The 25574-nt window shown below is 35.1% G+C and overlaps 1 protein-coding gene across 8 annotated transcripts in view; it reads left to right on the forward strand.

The window, feature by feature from the left end:
- The window catches only part of LOC149578410 (uncharacterized), a 92090-nt gene extending 66975 nt beyond the window's left edge, over positions 1 to 25115 (forward strand). For 4 of the 8 annotated variants that reach the window (XM_089828940.1, XM_089828964.1, XM_089828981.1 and 1 more), the window contains 9 exons: positions 66 to 136; positions 314 to 774; positions 22472 to 22592; positions 22818 to 22954; positions 23148 to 23824; positions 24024 to 24090; positions 24205 to 24298; positions 24467 to 24599; positions 24764 to 25115. In XM_089828940.1, the coding sequence (XP_089685066.1) occupies positions 66 to 136; positions 314 to 774; positions 22472 to 22592; positions 22818 to 22954; positions 23148 to 23824; positions 24024 to 24090; positions 24205 to 24298; positions 24467 to 24599; positions 24764 to 24868 (1866 nt within the window). In that variant the 3' untranslated portion in view covers positions 24869 to 25115. The remainder of the gene's footprint in view (positions 1 to 65; positions 137 to 313; positions 775 to 22471; positions 22593 to 22817; positions 22955 to 23147; positions 23825 to 24023; positions 24091 to 24204; positions 24299 to 24466; positions 24600 to 24763) is intronic. The other 4 variants (XM_089828957.1, XM_089828971.1, XM_089828945.1 and 1 more) reach the window with 3 other exon arrangements.
- Positions 25116 to 25574: the final 459 nt, after the last annotated feature.

The raw sequence follows: 25574 nt of genomic DNA on the forward strand, positions 1-25574 counted from the left end.
TATACTGTCAGATATGATTTATATCTGAAGTGTAAAAGCTGAACATGTGGTCCTTTGATTGTCAGGGCAACCAAAGGCAGATATGCAATCATCATCTGCATTCATCAAACCATGAGCTAACACCCTTGGAAGAAGAGTAAGGTTTAATTAGAGGTGTAAACCTATTTTTTTCTACAAATATAGCTTTTTGTTTGTCAGAATTGGAAGTATTCAATACTTCTATTGGTTCAAGTGCACTCAGGAAAGCTCTAGTCTAATTTTTAAAATAGTCTTTTCCGGTAAATACTTTTAGATTCATGGGAGTTTATTTTAGCAGTGTTCTTCCACCCCTACCGATGGATGGTCCCTTTGATTTTGATAAGATGGACGTTCAGATGTCAGAATTATTGCAGAGCATTGGATGTGCTTCACCTTCATCCTCTAGTGTCTCTGCGACAACAGTGCCCTTAGGTGAAATTTCTGTGGAAGATGCTCAAACAATAATAGATCCAATAGAACCAACAGACATCTCAAAGTGCGAAACACTTTGTGTTCAACAGGATGTCCTCTGGTCAGAGCTACATTCTCTGGGAACAGAGGAGCCTCCTACATGTAAAGAAACACATGACATTGATGACAAGAGTAAAGGTCAAAGAACAGAAACAAAAAAATCTTTTGCCAAAGAGATATCTGTTCCAGAAAAGGTAGTTGCAAGCACTGGAATGGGCCTGTCAACACCACCTACAACACCAAAATCAATGTCTGGGGAGAATGAGGAGCTGGCATCTAATTTAGGTGTGTCTCTTATCAACATTCTATATCTTGTTTTTCCCAGAGATAACAAGTAAATTGAGGATACAATGTTAAACTTACTATATCATTCCATCATTATTAATGTATTTATGGCCAAGGAAATGGATATGTTCAGTAGTATAAATATGGTGTCTAATCTGTGTCATGAAAATTGTTTGCCGAGTCCTATGACCTTTTAAAAATGTTTCTTATGAGTAGTAAGAAATCTTTTCACAGTTTGTGAATGAGGCCCTCTTTATGATAATATTTTATCTAGCAAAATGAGTGTAATAGTGATTGTTTTAGAGATAGCAGAATTCCACAATTGATGTAATGTTACTGTTATCTGCAAAAACTGTCTGCACATTTTTAGCAAAAATGTTTCAGATCATACTCCATGATCCATCATCAGGATGTGAGAATTTAAAAATGCAAAGAGATAATAGAATGCAGACCAAGGCTCTATAAAAAGAAGAGAAAGCGTGGAAAAACGACACACAAATGAAGAGACAACACATAAAGAAAAAAGGAGGAAAACAATGAAATGTAACAGCCAAAAATGTAAGGCTACCACCAATGAAGAGTCAAACCACCTAAACAAAAGCAAAGGGTCAGAAAGCAAAATATGTACAAAAATAAATAACAAGAAATAAAAGATATATAGAAACGTTAAAATAAAGAAATCAATCAATATATATAAAAATAAGAGAATGAACATACAAATATATAAAAATAAAAATAAAAATATAAGTAAATGTACAAATGCCAATAAATGAATAAATAAACTTATATCTAGGCCTATAAATATATTAAAATATACAAAAATATGTAAATAAATCAAAATAAATGAATAAATTTATATAGATACATAAACAAAAATAAAAGATATATAAATATACAATCCAAAAAATATTAAACAAAATATAATATATATAAAATAAAGTATATAAATATATATAAATCAATAAATGTAAATATATATCTATATGTATTTATGTATGTATCTATGTATTATATACATACATACATTAGAGTGCGTCCATATATATACACGTATATGTGAGTGAGTATAAACACAAATATGTGTGTCTGTAAATAAGGATGACATATCACACCTACAAAGTGCACCAAAAAGGGGAAAAAAACAAGACAAAACAAGACAACCAAACCAAAACTAAAGAAGAGGCACAAAAAGGCATAAGATAGTCAAGAGCACCAATGAGCCAACAAATAGACCACATGACCAAAAGATGCAAAGGACTGAAAAAAACAAGGAAAACAAGGGGGGCCTAGGGTGGAGGGTGGAGGATGGAGAGCAAGAACAAGGGACCAAAGGAGGGGAACCACCACACGACCAAGAAGATGAAGGCTGAAAAGAAGGGATGAGAAGACGCGGAAAGAGAACTTGAGGAGAGGGTGGGACAAACATAAGCACACCAGGAAAGAGGAAAGACAAACTAGGGGAAAGGAGGGAAATCAAGGAGAGACGCTAGAGCGAGGCAGGGAACACAAGGGAGTAGGGATTTAAAAGAAACAAGTAGCAAGGAGGCATAGATAGGGAAATGTAGGGGAAGGAAGAGGTCAAAGGGGAGGATGATGGCAGTTCTTGAGGGAGGATAAAAGAGGATGTCGAGGAAGGTTGAGAGTGCACCTTTTGTCATGGTTGAGATTGGAGGGGTGATTGAAAATTTCATTCATTTTCCTCTTAAAGAAATTATCCTCTTTGACCAAGATTTGAGTGCTTTCCAAAAAAATGTGACGTTTGGTGAAAGATGAATTCTCAACCAAGGCAGATTTAAGAACCCGCTCATGCTGGATGTTGGCACCATTCCTTGATTCTCGTGACAAAAGATCTACTAGTTTCACTAATGCAGGGTGAACCACAAGAGCACGAGGCCTTATGAACACTAGATTCAAAAAGGTGTCTCTAGAATATTTGAGAAGGGATAAATGATTTCTAAGGGTTGGCAAGGGTTTGAAGGCACACAACACACCTTTTTGAGAAGCATTCTAGAGATTTTGTGGAAGATGCCTTCAATAAAAGGGAGGAAAGAAGTTAGGGGAGCCAAAGGTTGGGAAGGGATGAGCCTAGTTGTAGAATGGAAAGAACTGGATCACTAAAATGCTTTAGAGATTTTCTTGTTGGAATGCCCATTGATCTTGAGGACTTTAGGACAATGGGCTAACTCTTGGTTAACATTGTTATCATCACAAATACAAAGGGCTCTCAAATTTAGGGTTTTAAGATTCCCAATATTTTGGTAAGTCTGATAATGAGAAGCATAGAGAAATAAGTCGGTATGGGTGGAATTGTGGAACACTCGACAAGCAAGAGAGCCATCAAGTTTCTTGAGGAGTATCACATCAAAGATTGGCTGAAAAGTCCAACTCAAGCTCTTTGGTGAATGGGATGCAAGGGAACAAGTTATTGAGTATGGAACTCCTCCAGTTTGTCGAGACCATGAGGCTAACACACATTGGTGTTATTGAAATGGCATGTCCACCACTTAGGATTGAGAGGAAAAGAGTGCATAGCTAACCTCAAAGTGCTCCATGTAATTATTGGTAATAATGGGTGTAAGGGGGGAGCCCATTGCTACACTATCAAACTGTTTATAGATAACACCTTGGAAGAAGAAAAAGGTGGATCTTAAGCACAAGTCCACCAAAGAGGCAATCTAGTCATTAACTTTTCATTAGTTTCCAATTTGGCATCTTTAATGAAATCGACAAAATGGAGAGTCCTTGATGGAAGAGTCACAATTACGTGTAAGGGGAAAAATTAACTTCATGAGGAACAAAGCTAAAGAGTAGGTGGGTGAGCCAATGGTATCAACGATTAGTCTATGAGGGACATTGGCTTTGTGAATCTTGGGGACCCCATAAAAAGAGAGGGAGGAGGCACCCCGTGGTGGCCTCATCAAACAATGAGCCATAGATAGCCACCTTTTAAGGATCTTGGATTACAGTCTTAGAGATATAGTCTTGCCTATTCATAATGATTGTGGCATTGCCTTTATCAAATTTGGAAATAGTTAAGTCATTATTGCTCAAGATTTTTAAGGGAAAGAAACACAGCCTTGGGAATGTTGCGCTTAGGAGGCTTTGCATGCTGAGGGCAATAGCACAATCTTTCTAACCTGACCCACCTCAGAAGGAAGAGTGTGGACCACATTTTCAATTTCAGTGAGGAGTGTAGGGAACAAGGGCAAAGCCAAGACCCCACTTATGGAAATTGAATGCTAGAGGGTCTAAGACGACACAAGAGAAGTTAACCACTAATTTAGATCCCCAATCTTTAATCAAAAGATGGTCGGAGTAGGGAAGTTGGTGGAGTGCAACACAAGGAAAAGGGCAAGAGATGGGGGGAAAGACAAAGAGTTGGTTGACTAAGAGAGGAGATTGAGTAGGAAGGAGTAACGGCATGTGAAAGAGAGATAGGAGAGAGAGGGGAAAGAGGTGGCATAATAGAGGGAACCCTTGCAAGAAACAATATTAGAGCAATTAATAAACCCAATAGAGGAATGCACATGAGAGAAACTAGCAGCAGACGTACCTTAAAGATTCGGAGATGATTCGTTGAAGACAACCCAACTGTTGTGAGCCAATCCTTTCAGAGCGAGAACAACTAGCACCATTGTTGCGAGTGAGGGTGACACATAGAAGAAAACAACCATGTTGAACTGTTTTGTGCACTTGTGAGAAGGATATGTGACTAGAGGAAGAAGAATGGTGACAGAGAGATGCATCCGCATGAGTGAAATGATACGTGGGAGAAGATCCTTGCTAGGGAGGAGAATTAGCATAGTGGTCAATGCAAGGCTACACAAAATGGGGAAGTTTGTTGCCAATGTCTAGAGAGGAAGGCACTTGGTTCCTTGGTTGAGAGAGAGAGAGAGAGGAGACGAAAAGGAAAAACATGGGGGGTTTCCACAAGTTGAGAGAAGAACAAGGCATAAGGGCATTTCAAGAACAAAGTAAAGAATTTCTTCTTATGCTTGCTTAAATCATTCAATAGGAGTCCTAAAGCTCTCGCATAGGTGGTGTCTAGCCGAATCCATGGGTTTTGCTTAAGCGGGGTGACAAGCTCTAGGAGTAGAGGTAGGAGTCCGTGCTCAAAGCATTGATCAACCTCCCAGTGGAGCCAATGATAAGTTCAAATAGTGCCAGACTAGTTTGGGATAAAATGCGATTGGTATGGATGCTCCATAAGTGATGTGAAATCCTAAAAAACAAGGGGATCGAATAGGATACATCATTTCCTTCCTCTCGAACATCATTACACTCGTGATGTGGATGTGTCTCTATCGCTATTCTTCTTCCCCTGCCTCTCGTCATGTATCCTTCTCATAGGTGCACAAGTCTGTCCAACTGGTCATTTTTTCTCTTGGTCTCAACTTCGTTTGTGAATGTGGTGCTAGTTGTTCTCCTTCTCAGAGGATTGTTTTGTAGTAGTTGGGTTTAGATGTCTCTTTGGAGCCAACATTCCAGGAACCTCTTGTCTTTAACAACTCATCTCCAAATCTAGGCACATTCACGTCTAGTTGTTCTCACGTGTATTCTTTTGTTGGTTGCATTAATTTCTCTAATTTCGTTTCTTGCAAGGGTTGCCTACCTTGTACCCTTCCCTTTCCCGTCTATGAACTAAGTAGCATTGGCTCGTGCATTTCTTCTTTTTCCCCTCAATTGTGTCACGAGTCTTCTTTAAAGTCTATTTCTCCCTTTGTTATGCCGCCTCCTTCCCCTCTTTCTCTTGTCTTTCTTTTGCATGTGGTTGCCCCTTTCTGCGTGGTCTCCTCTCTTACTCAAATTGCTCTTTTGTCCTTCCCAATCACTTTCCCTTCTCCTTGTGTTGCACTCCAATGTAATGCCTCTACTCTTAGGGTTAGGTTAACACAATAATAATTAGAAGAAAATCATAACAAATATACTACAATTTTCTATCCTTTTTTGTATGTGGGAACAAGTTTATGATGGACTTAATCAAATATGCCTCTAATATTTGAATAATTAACATTTGTAATGAATGTTCTCCATTGAGCATGGATTAGAATATATTACGACATTCATATAGAATGCCTTTCACCAAGAATGCTTGGATCATATTATGACATTCATACAAAATGCCCTCCACCAAGAATGCTTGGATCATATTATAACATTCATACAGAATACCCTCCATCAAGTGCGCTTGGATTTTACTATAATATTCAGAACGCCCTCCACCAAGTTATATTTGCATTGTATCATGACATTCACAACGAATGCCCTCCACCAAGTTATACTTGGATCATACCATGACATTCACAATGAATGCCCTCCACCAAGTTATATGTGGATCATATATTAACAATCATATTCATCTATATATTCCATTGGGATATAAATACATAAGAAATCATATTGATTCTTTCACAAAATATCAAGTAACTTTGTTAATATAATAACATCTATGTCTATCATGAAATTCAGCAATTCTATATGTATATAGATATAGAAGTGGATTATTTCATTTATTTATAATAATTGAAAATTGAATGACATATGTACCTTATACTAAATACTCACCTCATTATGTACTTACACATTATCTTTTGTAAGGGGAGACTTAAATATTTTTATCCATTAATAACTTTGGAAATACTTTCTATTCACTTACACATCTTCCCTCTGTTGCCATTTCTGACTCTTGTTTTGCTATGTATATGTTATTTATTAATAAAGATGACTTGGCTTGTATTTCAGATCTGATCTGATATTATTGCTTCCTATCGTAGATTTGCTGCTAATTATGTGCTCCTTAGTGTAATGTATGCCCCCATCCATTCAGCAACGTGATGTATTTTTTTCTTTTTCACCTTCTTTGCTTATTCTCATTTACTTTCTCCCTTATATGTGTAGCTCCTTTTTTTTTAATTGTTATCACATCTTTTGTTTATTTGGATTATTTAGCACTTCAAGGTGAATAAATGTTTGTTTCCTTCCTCCCATTTTATTCCTTTTCCAAAGGAGATATTGAAAATGTATCCCTTTCTTGTATTTTCCAATATATATATATATATATATATATATGAGTGTTAGCCCAGCGCGGGGTGGGGGGGGCGACGTCGGGACAAGTTTCGGGTGCGGGAAAAAAAGGGGGGAGCTTGCATAGTATACATATATGACTGAAAATGCTAATTATTAAATGATACTTTAATATAACATACCAAATATAGTTGAATATAGAAAATTGAAATGCGATTCATGAAGCATAAGTTCAAACTTGAAACTTGGAACTTCATAACCATTACCAAGGACCAATGAAATTAGTAAAATTATAAATACTAAAACTTTTAAACATAACAATGATAATGATAAATGAAAAATATAAACAATACATAGTATAGTGTACCATGTAAGTCAACCATCGAATATCAATGTGTCAAATGACAAAGATGAAAGATTCAACATTCATTGTTCAAATATGAATAAAAAAAGTTCCCATGGTTTAAAAAAACAATAAAAAGAAAAAGCAAAAAATTAATTTCTTTTTGACTTTTCATGTAACACGTCGGCTGCACCCTGGGCACCGCTTGTGTGCACCTGACCATGCACCCAACCGCCTACCCCTGTACCCTTGCATCCTGGATGCACTTGTGTCCCTGTGTCCCACCTGGGTGCGCTGTTTGGTGCGATCGCGTTTTGGCTACAGTGGGGGTACTTGGGTGCGTAGTGTACCCATACCAGGGACATACACCCAGTGCATGGGTTTTTGACCTAGGTGCACGCACCCAGGTTACACTGATATATATATATATATATATATTTAGAAGCAAAAGTTCTTGACTCATACATTATGTATTTTTTGATTCGATTTGCAATAATGTATTTATTAGTTTGTTAAATAATTATAATATTATAATATGTGAATGTTTCTTATGATTTGAATATGGTAAAGATTATAGATTGGTATTGGTAATAATAATTAAATATTAGCTAATATATTAGACTTTGGATATACTTGTTATGTGTTATGTAATAGTTTTAATAATTATGTCTTCTTTATTTTAAATGAATTATATTAAACTATTTCTTCCTCATTCTTGACCAGTTTATAATTAGGGCTTCCTTATAACTTCATTTTATATTAATGATTTATATATTTTTAATGTTATTATTAATTTATTGATATTGTGATACCATTTCATAGCCACAATTATCCTTTTATTATTTACTTATTTATTATATTTTCATTTGGAAAGGGTTAATAACAACTAATCTCCCTCCAACCATCTTTTGATTAATGATTGGGAATCTAAATTAGTGGTTATTCACTCTTGTCTTGTCTTATACCCTCTCACGTTCAACTTCCTTAAGAAGGTCTTGGATATGCCCTTGCTTCCCACTCTCTGCCCCAATCCTTTTGTCAATTTTCTCATTGAAATTGAAAATGTGGTTTGTGCTCTTCCTTCCAAGGTGGGCGAGGAGGTTAGACAAGATTGTGTTGTTGGCCTTAGGAATTGGAAACCTCCCAAGTTTCCTGCCTTTACAAACTCTTTCGAGCATTAATAACCTAATTATTTCCAAAGTTGATAAAGGCAACACCGAGCTCTTTATGAATAGGCCAGAGTATCTCAAAGATGCGAGACCTTCTTTTAGACACTTGTAGCTATAAAAATGTTGCTCACAATTTGTGTTCCAAGATCCCCGAAAATATTAGAGCGGCCATCTTGTGGCTCCTCAGTTGATGAGGCCATTGAGAGTTGCCTCCTTCCTTACAAAGAAGTCTCGCCCCTAGTATTTGTTGGGTCTTCAAGATTCACAATGTCTATGCCCCTCTTAGACCCATTGTTGATACCATTGGCACCCACCTTCTCTTTAGCTTCATTCCCCGTGAAGTTAATTTTACTTCTTGTGGGTGATTTTGACTCTTTCATCAAGGACTTTGCCCATTTTGTCAACTTCATCAATGGTGCTAAATTGGAAAGTGATGACATTTTGGTTAGTCTCCCTCTTCACCAAGGTTCTTATTCTTGACTCCGTTGAGCTTGTTGGATGTAAAGTTAGTGATAAAATCACCTCTTTGGTGGAGTTCTACTTAAGATCAACCTTTTTCTCCTTCCAAGGTATTATCTATGAGAAGGTTGACTATGTGGCAAGGGGCTTCTCCCTTTCACTTGTCATTACAAATTGGAGGAGTTTCATACTCACCTCAACAACTTGTCCCCTTGTATCTCCTTCATTAAGGAGTTGGAGTTAGACGATTGTCTTCCATTTATTGATGTGTTAATAAATTTGATGGCTTTTTTGTTCGTCACGTATTTTGTATGTCCATCCACACCAACTTCTCTTTCGTTTTTTTCTCGCCTCTTCTTTTTAGCCATTGTCTTCCTAGTCGGGTGGTGGTTTCCTCGTTCACTCCCTTGTCTTGCCCTCCATTCCCCTCCTTGACCCTCCTCGTTTTCCTTGTTTGTTTTTCAGTCTTTGGATCTTTTGGTTGTTTCTTATTTGTTGGCTCTTCGGTGTAGTTGATTTGACTTTTTATACCTTTTTGTTCTTTTCCTTAGTTTTGATTTGTTTTTCTTTTTTGTCTTGTTTTTCCCTTTTTGGTGTGCTTTGTAGGTCAGTGTATCTTTCTTTCTTATTTACATACATACACATATATTATGTTTATGTGTGTGTGTATATATATTCATAATATATACATGGTTTTAATTTATAATTATATTGATTTATATATGCTATATATATTTACATACCTATAGGCCTATATATAGGTTTATTTATTCATTTATTGGAATTTGTGCATTTAGTTGTATATTTATTTCTATTTTAATATATTTATGTATGTTGATGTTTTAATTTAATTTATTTTTTAATGTTTTGTAGCTTTACTAGGGTAAATTACATCAATATATATATATATATATATACACACACACACACACATATATATATAACAGTTTAATTATGATAATGAACAAACATGTCTCTTCTGAAGGGACATGTCTATTCTCTCACTCTCTTATAAATATAAGGGGAGGTTGTAGTTGGGAAACACAAACCAAACATTATGGCAATGCTTAGTAAATTTGCAGTGATCCCATAAAAACAACATGGTATTAGAGCCTATTGTAGATGTATGAAAGCAAATACAAAAAGGAAGCTCATCGTACAACATGTGTGAATTTTGCTCTACTTAGAACAAGGTCAAGATCAAGGAATATAAACAACGGAAGAATAGGTTTTCAAACAAAAGAGATGGCATTTTGGGAAGGCCATTTTGAGGAAGTAGTGAGAAACACTAGAAAGTCAGTTGGCGAGTCTCATGAGAATCCATTGTTTACGAAAAGCACAAGAAAATGCTTTGCCGAAATTCAGCAAACTGTGAATAGTTAACAGGAGTTCGAAGCAACCACCTTTGATAAGTTGGTTCAAATTGCCAAGGACTACAAGATTCAAAAGTTAACCAAAGAACATGAGTTGAAGCATAGAGCGTTTAATGTTTAGTTTCCCAAGAGGATTCTAAGGAATGGGCTCCATGATATGCTTACCACATTACTAAATTTACATACATTCACTGAAAAAATAATAAGATTGCCCAAGATACTACTGAGAAGGTAAATTTTATGGCCTCCATATTGTCAACTGTAGTTGGTATTCCAATAATGAATGAATGAGAAATTGTTGCTTGTAAAGAGATATTGAAAAATGTTTTTGCCTATGCCATAACCCATAAGCATATTAAAAAGACTGGATGGTTGCACACAAAAAAATGGAGAAGTAGCATAAGGATATTAACTTTCCAATCTTCAGAAAAAAGCGACGACAAGCTTATTTCCCTGGCTGAATTTAATATATTCCTGGACTGTTTTATGATCAACTTTGGGCATAGAGTACAGACTTCCGACCGTGAAGGCAATCAACAAGTTTTAGAGTTATCCATATTTGCAAGTGCACATGTGGAAAGGAGTTCACTTCTTCGGGAGTTCATCGAGGAAATAATTCATCCATTGTTGGAGGGGTTGAAGGAGATATTTGGCACACAATATACATTATAATGATTATTTCCACTTAATCTAACATGTCTTGTGGACCATCACATTTTGCTTCATCCGTCAAGGTTTTTGAGAAATGCAATTTTACATGCCTTGCGGGAGTTGAGGGGCCTTTGGTGCTCAAAACTGCAGATTGGAATCCTACGAGTCTTGCCAACTCGATGCTGGGATATCCAACCGGTAAAGGCCAACTTGACAAGACCAATCAATTTGATTTGAGTCTTCTGCACTTCTGGCTATGCAAGGCCAAGGCAGGGATACCTATCCTATTCAAATCACTTAAGTTCAAGATAATTATAACAGATCGATTTGAATATGAATGAAATGAAAGTTTCCCAAATGGCAACGATTATAGAAAACTTTAAACTTGTAGATTATGAATTAAGAACAAAGTAAATAGTTATATAAATATGTGAATGTTTTAAACATAGTAACACGGGGACGCATCCCCCCCCTTTTTGCCCAACGTCTCGGAGACTTCAACGCACCGGAGACTTGGGGACTCCGTCTCCCCGTCCCCAGCGGTGCCACTAGATTCCACCACCTCCACCGAGGATGGGGGACATCCTGCTATTCACTATTTGCAAATTCAACTATTTATGTTTAATGTTCGATGTTCCAATTCAATGCAATGTTTCAAGTATTCACTCTTTTACATCTTTACATCCTATATTGCAATACATATTTTCATAACTAACATTTTTAAATACCATATGCATAGATATATACACCCCTCTTGTCCCCTGCCGCCGTCCCCCCACCGTCCCCCCGCCGTCCCCAAATTAAGGCCCCTCTGTCCCCCCGTCCCGGAAACTTGTCCCCCCGTTTCGCCGTCCCCCCGTCCCCCAGGGTGGTGTAACTATGGTTTTAAATAAAGAATAATTATTATTGATTATTGCAACAAATGAATATATTAATTCTTCAAAGGAAAAATATGAAATAATTTCCACCGTATGGATTGTGAATCATGACTAATATAAATATCAGTGCCAAAATTTAAAGGGGCGAACAACGTCAATATTTTAAGTTATTATGTACAACTTTATAATGCTCTATGCACTTTAACCATAAACAATTTAGTAATCAAGACGCGATGGATCAAATATATAAATGCAGTTTTAAACTAGTCTAGAATGTGCTTTAACTCCTATAGTTAGGAGAAAAATCAAACACAAATTCAGAAACAATTAAATATTTCACAATATGTGTGATAATCAAGTTTAAAATGCTATAATTGATATCCTCTTATCTATCATATAAATTATTTATAGAATTATAAAATAATTATAAAGGACACAACTTAATAATATTTCGACTCTAGAAATTAAAATAAATAATTATGCTTACAGATTATGTCGGAAATAGAATTGCAATTAAGACACTCCTTACGGATGATCCATCTACTGTGAATTTATCCCAGGATCGCATAATTTTTTATTAGTAATCCATATCCACGAGCTCACGAGCTTTGCTCAATCATTCAATCTTCTCCAATAGAAGAACATAATATATCAAAATGTGCAATAATAACTTGAGTGTGTAAATTTTTTAGGAAATTATATATGAATTGTGTTGATTGTCCCAAAGTTATATTTTACATCTCCTATATATAAAAGATTGAGGGGCATTTATTCAACAACCATTGCACCTCTTCAAAACAAATAACCAACCAATGTAAAACACTTAATAAGATTTAATTTTGTCAAAACATAACCGACGGATTATGGTTATAATTTCCATCGCACATACTCTTATTTCCCTTAGTCACCCACACTCAGGCCTCCAGGTGACTCTCTGTGAAGTGCCATTTTCACATCTACGCACATGTCCCCCTTAACGATAATCGTGGCTTGGCTTAGGATTAAGAACAAATCAATTATATCATATATCTTTTCCTGTGCTAATTCCTTTTAATCAGCCGATAGGCTTTCCTTCTGAGTTTGCCTCCAATTGGAATCCGTCTCACACCGGATAACCACTACCAATAAACAGTTTACGATTGCCTGTAAATGGTTTGTCATTAAAGTTTTTACATTTGTAGCATTTCTATAATCAGAGTGACTTTTCTCTTCTGGCAAATGGTCATGATGATGAGTTCAAGCCACACGGTGCAACACCAGACCAGAAACTAATGAATGTTTGGGTAAGTGAGGAATTGTGATTGCACTAAATGCACACACATTACATTATGCTCATAGAGCTCAAGTGGAAAGGGAGCTAGCAAAATTTGTGTACATGTATTTTGTATTATTTTCTTGCGATTGACACATTTTAGATTAGGAGTAGAAGTGTTGAAGGGGCCTGTAGAATGCATATGTCTAACGAGTGTAGGCTATGGCCTGCTTCACTTTGTTGATTTTGGGTTTGTTCCTGGATGCCTTTGCTCCACAAAGGCGGATCAGTTTGTTGTTGAAGTTTCAAGCAATATTTTTGAAGCCATGATTGAAGTTAGCCTTGGGAGATAATTGGAGGATTAGGACGGATAGCAACTTTGTGATTCACAGTAGAGGCATATGGGGCAAATGTGGCTGATAGGATTCCACTTGCGACCACTAATTATGCAAATATTCCGTAGATATGAAGTGATTTTATCTTGGAAAATGTTTATATCAATTGATAGTAGTCGACTGTAATCTAGGGTTGGAGTTGTCGATTGTTGCAAAAATCGGTCGTGAGCTGGACAAGATGCAGTTGGACTAGCGGAAAAAGATATATTTTTGGTTTCCCAATCTCCGTTCTTTACATTTTTTCTTGTGGTTTTTGTAGGTCTATTGGTGATAGAGAGGAAATTCATGGCAATTCTGGAGCAAACCTTATGATTTGCATAGTCTTTTTAAAAATACGAGATATGCAATAAAAGAATGAATTTTATGGTTGAATTGTTATCTGTTCTTATTACAAACCCTACTTTCTACATTACCATGGTATAATACATTCTCGTTAGTAAACACAAGAAGAATGTTACGTAGGCCTTTCTAGTTAGTTTAACCCTTTTAGGGTGCACTGTTTTTTAATTCCCCTTTCGTACAACACCTAGGGACAAATTATTTCTTAAAATTTATTATAATTTTGCTTTAACTAGGCATCAGTCAAATGAGAATTGCAAGGTTTCATATAAAAATCTAGTTAAATAATTTGTATGATTGGTGTTATTGTTGTCTCTTATATTGGAAGGTAAACATTAATCATATTTGGATGTTTCTTGTTGTCCATAAGTGGGAAAATATCCAGAAAACACAAGTATATAGCCTAACAAAAGTATACACATGATCATTATTGCTTTGTTTTTCCTTTTTAGCAGTCGTTATGTATTCCATAACAATTTTAAACACGGTCGAGTGATCTCCATTGTTGTGCCTTTCTATTTAGTCATCACATTTGAAAAGTAATGTACGCCAACTGTTCCAATTAGAAAATAATAGCTAGAGAAGCAGAGCTTAGATTGAATCTCATAAGCACTATGCAAAAGACACTAAATTGTAGAATATGTTATGGAAGAAGCTAAACATGAAAGATAAATCAGAAAACAAGACTACCAATTCATCCCCACATCAAGAGAATGATGTAGAATTGTCTCATGGTTTAATTTGAAGTGCAGTAGATGACACTTTTTGAGAGGAGATGAGAAGATGTATAGTCTATGTCTCTTATTTAAATACACATTTCTATTTTTATAAAGGTGCAGATGATGAAAAAACTTATGGTCTGTGCCCCTGCGGGTTAGGCGAGTTGGTCTGAGGTTGTGGGTAATTCCCCATGGTCTCAGGTTCGACTCCCTAGCTCGGAATCACCCCACCGTGGACACTTGGGGGCAGTGCTGGACTACCCCGCAGCCGAAGAGGATTAGTCTTGCTCCAAGGCTCGCCCCGTAAAGGGAACCCGTTGGGCCTTGGATCGCAGGGATACCTCTGTGAGAACAAAAAAAAAAAAAGAAAGGATACCTCTGCGAGAACATAAAAAAAAAAAAAGAAACTTATGGACTGTGGAGACACCAAAATTTAATCCTGGAAGGGAATTCATTCAACTGAGCAGAATTCTGTAATGCACATGAAAAGAGGACCTTTGAGCATATGTATTGAGGGTCATTGACTGTGGTCCCATATTGGAAATGTCATACATCAGTGATGATGCATGCAAACGGTGGATCTCATGCTAAGAAGGGCATGCAAAAAAGTTGAAAACTGAGTAGTAGATTATGTTAAAAAATGATGCCAACCGTAGATTTTGACTTGCCACTGGCATCAGTATTTGTTTGGGGCATTATTCTCTGTGGATATACATATTTCATGATAGGACACAAAAGAATATATCACAGGGATTGCCAATAGATTTATCATGCTTTTTAGGATTGAAAGCTTACAAAAACTGCCGAGTGAAAAGAAGAGATTATTTTTCCAAAAAACCACAAGGATTTTATAACTAATTTAAAAAAAAAAAATTCTTATACGAGAAGGAAAATAAATCATAATTGAAGATATCATGTTCTTTTAGGATTAAAAGCTTACAAATAATCTTGAGTGAAAAGAAGAGATTTTGCCAAAACAGCATAAGGATTTTATAACTAACTTTTACAAAAATTGTTAACTTATATGGAATCACAAAGAGATCATAGTTACAAGTATTGGATATATCATTTTTAACTCCGTGGTGGAGAATTATGAATGTCCGATAAGACAAATTTTGAAAGTCATGAATTTCAAGTAAAGATCATTGTGCAGAATCCTTATGAAACACCAAAATGTCTGTTTTCTATATTGACTTGGATGCAGCAAGGTGAACAATCAATATTGACCGAAAAATATTAACTTGGCTGTTGGTATCAACTCTCAAAGATTTTAATTGTGGAGGCCTCCTCGTACCACAAACTAGTGTCAATGTATGTACTTTTTGGAAAATTTTAAATCAATTCCTTAGTTTCCCTTAAGGATTAGCATTTTGTATCTAATCTCAAAAGTTGTCTACCCAGTCCAATATGTATGAATTATATGCATAGCATAAATGGTATAGATAGTCTATCACAGCTAGGAGAAATGCCATTGGTAATCTGGGTTACTGCTGAAAATCAAGTGTAGATTACAATTTTGAAATTACAGATATAATGGAACTTAGATCTATTCCAAATTCATATAATCCGTTGGTAGCATTCTATCTGCCTTCTATTTTTTCCCATAATAGTAAAGTTGAAGATTAATAACAGAAAAGAGAGAGCTGAAATTTTGGTTTTTTGTTATACTTTTTTTTGGTGAAGGTACCCGGTCAAATGTTGAGTCAGGTTCTTGCCAAATCAATGTTGTTTATATAAATTAGACTTAGAGGAATATTAGTAACTCAATCCCAAGCCTTAAGTTGATGTTTGGACCTGACCAAGTTGTAGCTCAGCTGGTTATTCGTGTGTCACACAGGCTGAATACTGTAATATTATCATGCAAAAAGAATTAAAACAAAAAACAATCCAATATTCTTCGTAGTGAAATAAAACTAGCTATTACATTGAAACAATTAATACTAGTAGTGTTTATAATCAAGTTAATCAACAATACAAATTCAGTGGAGTGATGGTTGGGCAATAAGATTAAACAACAGTCTTTGCAGAGCAATTGCTATGTACATATAGACATAGTTAGCATCAATGTTTGCACAAACATATATGTGGTATTGTAGGTGACATTAACTTCAAAGGTATTTGATAACTCAAGTTTTAAAGATATTTGATAATTCAAATATGTTGAATGATAGTCGGTGAAAATATGTTGAACAGTAGCAGGAAATAGTAATCTGTCAATTCCCATGTCTTTCGTATTCTTGTCATTTTATTTATGCCTTTTTGTATTTCTCAAATTTTTTTTTGCCTCTTTGCACCTATAAAATTCAAAGGTTCAAACTATCAAGTTTACACTGAGATGAGCATAGTGTGAGGCGCATTTCGACTGCCACCCGTCTCAAAATTCATCAAGACATAAAATGGTGGGTTGGGTTGCCCACATGTTCAGGACCACCAATTATATGTTGCAACGACTGTTAGCAAAATAGAGTGGTAATTATTCTCATTTAAAATGTTGTCAAATTTTGGCAACACGCCAATAATTATAGAAATGACCTTCCATGTAGTATGTTATATATAAAGTCATTTTATCATTGTTATCACTAAGTAGTTTGTGTTTAAATGTTTATTTGATATTATTTTTATATTTTACTTTTAGTAATCATATTATATAATGTTTGATTTAAAAAAAAATTTATTTAAAGATGGGTAAGTAGTAAGTACTATTAATCAATATATATAAATTGATGAGGTTGTAACTGAAATATTTCATCTTCATTTAAATATTTAAGAATGACATTCTAATCTAGAATTCAATCCTATTTTCAAATAGAGAGTTTAGAGTTGTTTTCTACTTGAAACAAAGATTTATCTATTTTCCTAAGGGGGAAAATGTTGAGTAGCGCTTGTAGTATAATAAGTGTACTAGGGAAAGAGACCCAATAGCCGCCCTGGGGTCCATTGACCATGAGGGTTTAGTAATAGATACTGAACTAATAATGACAACACATGTACTAATAGCTGATCACACATGTACTAGTAGTTGATTATTTTTAAGCTTTCTTGGTTGCCGATTGGTCCATTTGTGCCAAAAATACTATTTTTTATAGTGAGCGGCTATTGGGCGGTGAACATAACAGATATCAGGTGAGTGTTTTAAAATGACACTTTTGACCACCTTGCACTCCACAACCTCTATAGAGAGATCCATAAATGCTTGAACACTAAAACTTAGCTTTAAGCTCTGGAGTCACCTATGGAGGTACACTGAAAAAATTAGCAAAATTCAACTTACAATTTAGGAGATCTAGATGCACAAAGTTAACCTAGGGAGCTGCTAGGTCTCTTCCCCTAACTACATAGATATTTACTTGTACTTAATGCTGCATACTTTCATAAAACTTGTTAAATACCTTTGAATTGATTAGAAAGGGAAATTAATTCTTTTAATACTTTTTACTACTATTACAAATATGTGAATGTTAGTTAATTGAATTTAATGCATTTAGTATTAAATTAATTTTGAAGAATTGGGTTTTTATTGGGTTAGCCATTATTCATGTTTAAATTGAAAAGTTATTAAACATCCCATGGTATGAATGAATTTTCAAAAACCAAACATTGGTGCTATGGCTATATTTTATGAATTAATTATCTTGATATCATTCTTTATATTTAAAAAAGCTAGTGCTGAAAAATACATCACAGTTCACTTTGGCCTTGGTTTATCCGTTCTGTCATTGTACTGTATCTCTGGTCTAGCTGGTGTTCACTGATCTCATATTTGAAGCTCAAATAAAAATTATACTTACATATGCAACTTTCTTTTATCTTTCTTACATTTTAAACCAACAACTCACTTAAGATGTCGTACATTTAAATACAAACTTTCACTAATAGATTTCTAGTTCTTCCTTAAAAGTTACTATTGTGTACATGACTCACTTCTACAATTCAACATATCTTTTCCCGTGCTATCTCCTTTTAATTTATGGTTTTGCTTTCTGCTCCATACTGTTTTCACTTTGCATCCCATTTTGAGCCGTCTCTCTCTCTCTGTGTGCTTATTCATACCTGCAGGAGACATGAAGCATCGTTAGATACAGATCATCAAATAATGATAGGTACAAATCCTTGCTTGGGAGGCTTCTGTAGGATACGACAACTTTCAGAAGCGTATTTGTTTGTTGTTCATTATTTCATCGGGATGATTGGTATGTACCGCTGCTTCCCAATCGCATGTTCCATATACCTGAATAATCTCATCATGGTAGTCTTCAGATCCTTTAATAATGGTCATACGGTTATGATTGGCCCCTTACACCTTGGCCAAGGATCACTGTAATTGCCTGCACATCCCTCCTGAACAAGGGTCCTCTAAAGGATGCAACTCTACTGTTGAAATTCCAGATATTTTATTGACTGATGATTCTAACTTTTATATTTAATTTCCAATGATATCTCTTCACTATAGGAATTCAACTGGAATGTACTGATTTACTGACGATTATCTTGTGATCCCATTCTTTTGCTTTCCTGAAAGAGAAACAATTCACTATTCGTGAGGACTGAATATCTGGAAATGACTGCTGATAGCCTTCATGTATATCAGATGATCCTCTGATTGTTGCTACTTCTTCCATGCCTTGATAATAAGTTTTGTTTGGACATTATTCTTAACAGTCTCCACTACTGGATTTCAAATTACATTTGCATCCTCAGGCACACCACTGAATTGTCCTGCACGTTCAGGGGGAATCCAAACAAATATAGGACATGTTAAAAACACAGCTTGTATCTTGTGAGTTTCAGCATCAAAGCCTTAACATCCATTGGTCGTCTTTTCTCGAAATTCTAGTCTTACAGTTCTGAAGTAAAAGTGCTAGGTGTAGTTTCTGTGAATGTATATATTTTTTACATTATGCCTGTAGGAAACTGAATCGATACAACCCCTTTCCAATCCCTCATTCTATGAATCAAGAAGCAGGCTGGGAGCTTGTATCTGTGGACATACAGATTCTTATTATCCTGAGTCATAAACTTCCTTTTGTGCACACAATCAAAACAGGTGGCTTCATTTTACACATGTTCCTCAAACTCTTCATATATGTAACCTACTTCAGTCAAGAAAATATGTGGAATAAATCATTTTATTTGCATCTTCAAACACCAATCAGGCTGATATAATCTCAGTCTCTTTCACAGGCAAAATCTTATCTTGTACACGTATAGTTCTGATACCAATTTTGACTGATTATGCTATGCTGTTTGAAGTCATTATTGCCTTCTCAAGAAGACTTATACATATTCCTTGCAACCATATCACTTAGGATATATCCACTCTCATTCAACTATATTTCATGAAACTCCCCCATCAGAAGATAGCCCACTGACACAATCATTTAAAGCTGCATCTGTACAATCCACATTACAGTTACTATCACATTCTCTTCTATGCATAATCCTTTAGGGTGACTAGAGATTACTACATGAAAACCAAGCAGCTTTATCCATAGAATAACATATAGTTTGAATGGGTGAAAACTAGTAGCATTGCTGAATGAAAATAATGATATGAAGCTTAAAAATAAATCTTAAGGACAAGAAAGAAGATTCAGAATTGATCAGATAAAAAATTCATCATATAAATGAAAAGAAAAATAATAAAATATAAATGGAGGTCTTAATCTTGTGAATAGTTGGGGCTCCATCTGGGCTCATTGCCAAGCGAAAGATTAAAAAGAAAAGAAAACTCAAAGAATGACCTAATTCCACCAACCACAAAGAATAAGTAGAATCCAACTAAGTCAGAAAAATCAGACACATCAACTGATACATGTACAGTGTGAGAACAGGTATGGTGTGAACGACAGACTCACGTGCCTAAATTGACTGCCCTAGTAAAGGCAATAACATCCTTATAAAAATAACCAAGGTGATTGGAAATATTGAAGATTGAATAATATAGGACAATACTGAACACACCCTATACCGAACATGAATGTTAACCACATCATTTGGGTGGTTAACATCTCATTGATGAGATAGCATCATTGCGCCACCCTATGTTATCTGCCAAAATTATATCAGGAGGTATAAAAATAATGTTTAATTTCATTTCAAAGGTAATGATTTGAATATTCACAACATTATGTTATTTCATGTTATGATAATTATAAATGGTATTATTTGCAAATATACTATTGTTATATATATATGAGAGAAATCATATTTATATGAATATGGTGAAATAACTTAGTTTGACATTATGAAAAGAAATTCAAATTATGATTATTAGATCTTCACCATTATTATTGAATATATATACATCTGAAGAAATGAAGGAATATATATCATATGTTTGAATGATATATATATATATATATATAAAATTTAGAATTATAATGTGAATGATGAGAAATATATTTATGTTGTTAGTAATAGACATGAGTTAAAACACTAACATTCTTATTTGAATTATAAGTACTATTCGCTATGATTTTTTTCTCCTAGAATGTTCTTGCAAGAAAAAGAGATTCAGAGAGACACTGACATTTCAGGCAACCTTGAAAGAGAGGGAACAGATAGAGGATATGATTCAGTCAACCTTTGGTGATTTCGATCATATTGATTCAAAGGGAGTAAACCATATTCAAATAGATTCTCTAGTGATCAATAAATTGTAGTAGTCAAGAGGACCGTGATACATGAATATACCTCGTGACTGTGATTTTAGTGGGCCTATCCCTGTGCACATCATGAGAAAGCGATGACTTCCAAATGATGTCACTTGTATTTGCAGAAGTCATTGAAAGGTGACGATCTTACAATAACTTAATTTTCTATTATGATGGACATCTTACAATGTCTATGTAGATCATGATAAATTATACTTTGTATGGTGGATGTTTATATGGTAAGCATTATGAGAATGCATGTACACATACCTTATAAACTTTTTATTTAGTACACTGTGAATGTTATGCAAATTCATGTTATGGAGTGCCATTACACAGAGTACTTGGTGAAATTGAATATCATATGACTTGATGTTGTAGAAGGCCATTACTTACAATGCTTGGTGAATATCTTGCATCTCAACATTCTGGAAAGCCATTAATCAAAGAGTATTTGTTGAATATCACTGATATTCTGGGAGACCAATACTCATGATATTAATACTCATGATATTAGATGTGATATCAAACGTTTTTGAGTAACTGGTGAATATCATGTATACTGGGAGACCAATACTTTTGATATCAGATGTGATATCAAAATTCTTTTTGAGTACTTGGTTAATATTAAATGTCGATATTCTGGGAGACCAATACTCACGATATCAGATGTGATATCAAACCTTATTGAGTAATTGATGAATATCATATGTTGATATTGTGGAAGATCAATACTCATGATATCAAAATGTTAAACATTTTCTAATCAAAGATATTCTTATATTACATTGAGGTAATATATGGTCATGTGTTTATCCTCCCTAGCTAAGAGGGAGTGTAGATGTTTTGTAGCTTTACTCAAATAAATTACATATATATAACTATAAGAGTTTAATTATGATAATGAACAAACATGTCCCATGAAGGGACGCGTCTCTTCTCTCACTCTCTTGTAAATATAAGAGGAGGCTACAGATGGAAAACACAAACCAAACATTATGGTAGTGCTTAGTACATTTGCAGCGATCCCATAAAAACAACAATATATAGATAGATAGATAGATATTTTTATTTGTTTTTCTTTTATTTAGGTGGTAGCCTTTCCTTTTTTGACTGTTTTCATTCATTGCTTTCCTCTTTTTCCTTTTCATGTTGTTTCCTGATTCTCATCTCTTTTTTCCACCCTTTCTTCTTTTTATAGTCTTCGTCTGCATTGTATCATCACTTTGCATTCTTAAACTCTCACATCCTAATGATGGATCATGAAGTATGATCTGAAATGTTGATGCTAAAATTTTGCACACAATCTTTCTCAGAAATATTATAGTGATTATTTTATAATATGTTTGTTATAGTATATTATTCCATCTTAAAATCTTGACGCTCTTAATTGTTCTTTACTTTTAAGTTTTGGTTCATCTATTTGAGTCTGTTATGTGCAGGTGATGTCTTACCAGATATGAACGTAATGTCAACTCCTAAAACTCCTGCTGCTGAAGAGGGCAGACCCCGAACAAGGAAGAGAAAACAGATCTTTGATCAGTCCGTTATTCTGCAGGATGAGTAATGTTCAGTAGATATTCTTTTTACATTTTACTGTTGCTGAACCATTTTCGTTGTTGAATTGCAAAGCTTTTTAAACAAAATGTTTACTTGTTTAAGAGTTAGTGTAGCATTTCCTTTCCAAAGATGTTAAGAACCTGAAGCTCAACTTGAAAGTAAGTGGCAGAACTATTCAAGTTTATGTATTTTCTATTTCTAACTGTGCCTTTGAAATTTGGAGCACAGGTGTATGAGAAAACACTTGGAATATACTGATGACACACTTAGAGTTCGAAGAAAAGTTCCTTGCACAGTTATGGATATTTGGAAGTCATTTAGAGTTCATCGAATAGAACAATTTCTTTCAGAGCCTTCTGTTCCAGGTCAGATATTATATTAAACTTTAAAGGCTCATCGCATGAAGTATGAACCTAAAAAATTGCTTGCTATGCCATGACAACTTGAGTACTTCCAATTCAGCACTTAAGATGATTTTGGGAGAACCACTCTTTTAGTTGCAAAGTGTGAGTATAATATAAAAAATTTGCTATTCATAATCGGCTATTGGTCTTCCAGGCATGTCTAATGACCTTCGGGTGCTGTATGAGAGAGTCTTCAATGGTCAGGAATCAAAGTATTCAGTCTACAAACAAGGAGTAAAGATGTCTTTCCAAAATCCTCCTTTGGAATTGGGAGGAACTTCCGAAGAATCGCAAGAAAATGAGCCTGCAAAGGAATTTTACGTGCCTGAAATGAAAAATGTTAGTGATTCTCATGAAGCTATGCTGTGTGACACAGTGACAAATTCTTCTAAGATGGACAGATATAATAACCTGCAGATAACAGAAACTGGAGAGCTGAGGCTAGAAGCTGAGGAGGCTGAAGTTTTTCCATTACAGAAGGTTGCAGACTCTATTATAATTATAAATCAATCAGATGTTTCCAAATCACACTCTTCTCCAGAAGAAGATCCAATTGACACCGCAGAAACTATGTCCACCGGAGAGGCCTATTTATCAGACGTTTCTAAATCAAGCGTTTCTCCAGAAGAAGATTCAATCAACACTGCAGAAACTATGTCCACTGGAGAGGCCCATTTTGTGGAGGTTTCTATGTGTGATAAAGAACATGATCAAGTGAGTTCTGAATCAATCTCTTCTCCAGAAGAAGATTCAATAAACACTGCAGAAACTATGTCCACCAGAGAGGCCCATTTTGTGGAGGTTTCTATGTGTGATGGAGAACATGATCAAGTGAGTTTTAGCATCCCAACTCATTTGATTTCTGTGGATCTTGAAATGATGAAATGAAGATGGAAGCTAAGCATTGCCATCAAATGGATTTTCTTATTACATAAAGCATTTTGAAATTTTCATAAGTAATCTATTTAACTTTAACAGCTATTTGAGGCTAACACATCAACCTTTCTGATAAATCGATACTAAAATCCAGATGATGACCAGTCATGACTTTGCTTTGCAAGGTCTAAGCTTTTTGGATGAAGATGCTAGATGCGAGGGTAAGTGACGTGAAACTAGATTCTATAGTTTGAACTTCAACAAAAGACATGAACAAGGCGTTGTCTTAGGTCTGAGTACATATTTTTCTTATCCGCTTTTGCATTTCACTATAGCAGGTGATAATATGTCTCCAAAACAGCATGATGTAAGGGACTGTAGAAAAGCTCATTCACATATTGATACTAGTGATATGTCAACTAGGACATGGTGTGTTACCTTTATCTCTTACCAAGCTGGTGGTCAAGAACATTTACTAGCTTGGTTCATCTCATTCTCTATCTTTTCTCAAGTGCATGCTTGATCCATCTGTTTGTTGTTTTGTGAGCTTTTCTTCTAAAAGAAGATCTTATTCTCACACTTGGAAAGTCTATGCAGGGCTGTGGTACATTATCTGAAAGCAGCATTCGAAAAGTCAGCTTCTCATCAAACAGGATCAAAACTAAATTTAGATAGAATTCTGAGAGGAAGGGCAAGGAAGGAAGCGGGAAGAATGTTCTTCGAAATACTGGTAATAATTAGCAATCCGTTTTCGGAGCCTCTTAAAATTCATATACTAAGTTTCCTTCTATTCTGAACATTTTGCACCCGCTTGTTCTTCAATTAAATCTATCTAGCATAATTTATGTTTTCTGTGCCTACCATACTATATGATTTGGTTACTTGTCCCTGTAGGCTTTGAAGACCAAGAACCACATAGAAGTTGAACAGGAAGCGGCCTATGCTGACATTCTTGTATCAGCAAGGCCCAGACTCTTTATGGCTAATTTTTACAGTTGATACTCAAACTTGTGATTCCATGTGTAAATAATTCAATACGTGAATTATTTTATTATCATTACTATTTTAAAATTTTTTAAAAGTAGACTGGCTGGCAGATTCGTCTATTGCTGTGCTTTTTATGTATATATTCCCCCTCTTAAAACTCAGAACGGGTGATGACAGATTTTGGTAATAACGTGTTTGCTATGCAAGCCACAAATTAATAAAGATTCTTGATGTCAATAAAGTCGGCAATTTGCTTTCATGACATGACTCAAATATTGGGTACTTCACGTGCATGTGAAACAGATGGAAAATTATCCCATTATCTATCAAAGACTGTTTACAAGAAAACAGAAAAATTAGACTTTTGATCTCCATCAGAAAACTATCTTTTAGTTTATTGCAAAGCCGCAAAATAAATAGCTGTAATGATTTACATTACAATAACCCGACATCAAGTTTTTTTAACATTGAATGATTAATATTTAGACGGTTGGTTTGGTTTCTTCTTGGGTAAAAGTGAAGGATGTCAGCTATTTTTATACTAATGAGTAGCACTTTTGGAGGTGTTGTATTTCTATGTTTATGCTGATGGGCATTTAAATTTAATTATCTGAGGTCTTTGAGAACAAGTGTATGCTATGATATTCCTACCAGTATTCGGCCGTGTAGTTTTTTAGTCAAACTAATTAACCCATGTCATGAGTGGTGGACCACAAAA

This window comes from Cupressus sempervirens, chromosome 1 (assembly GCF_028749045.1).
Source record: "Cupressus sempervirens isolate cs-2001-9-10 chromosome 1, ASM2874904v1, whole genome shotgun sequence".
NCBI classification, from domain to species: domain Eukaryota; kingdom Viridiplantae; phylum Streptophyta; class Pinopsida; order Cupressales; family Cupressaceae; genus Cupressus; species Cupressus sempervirens.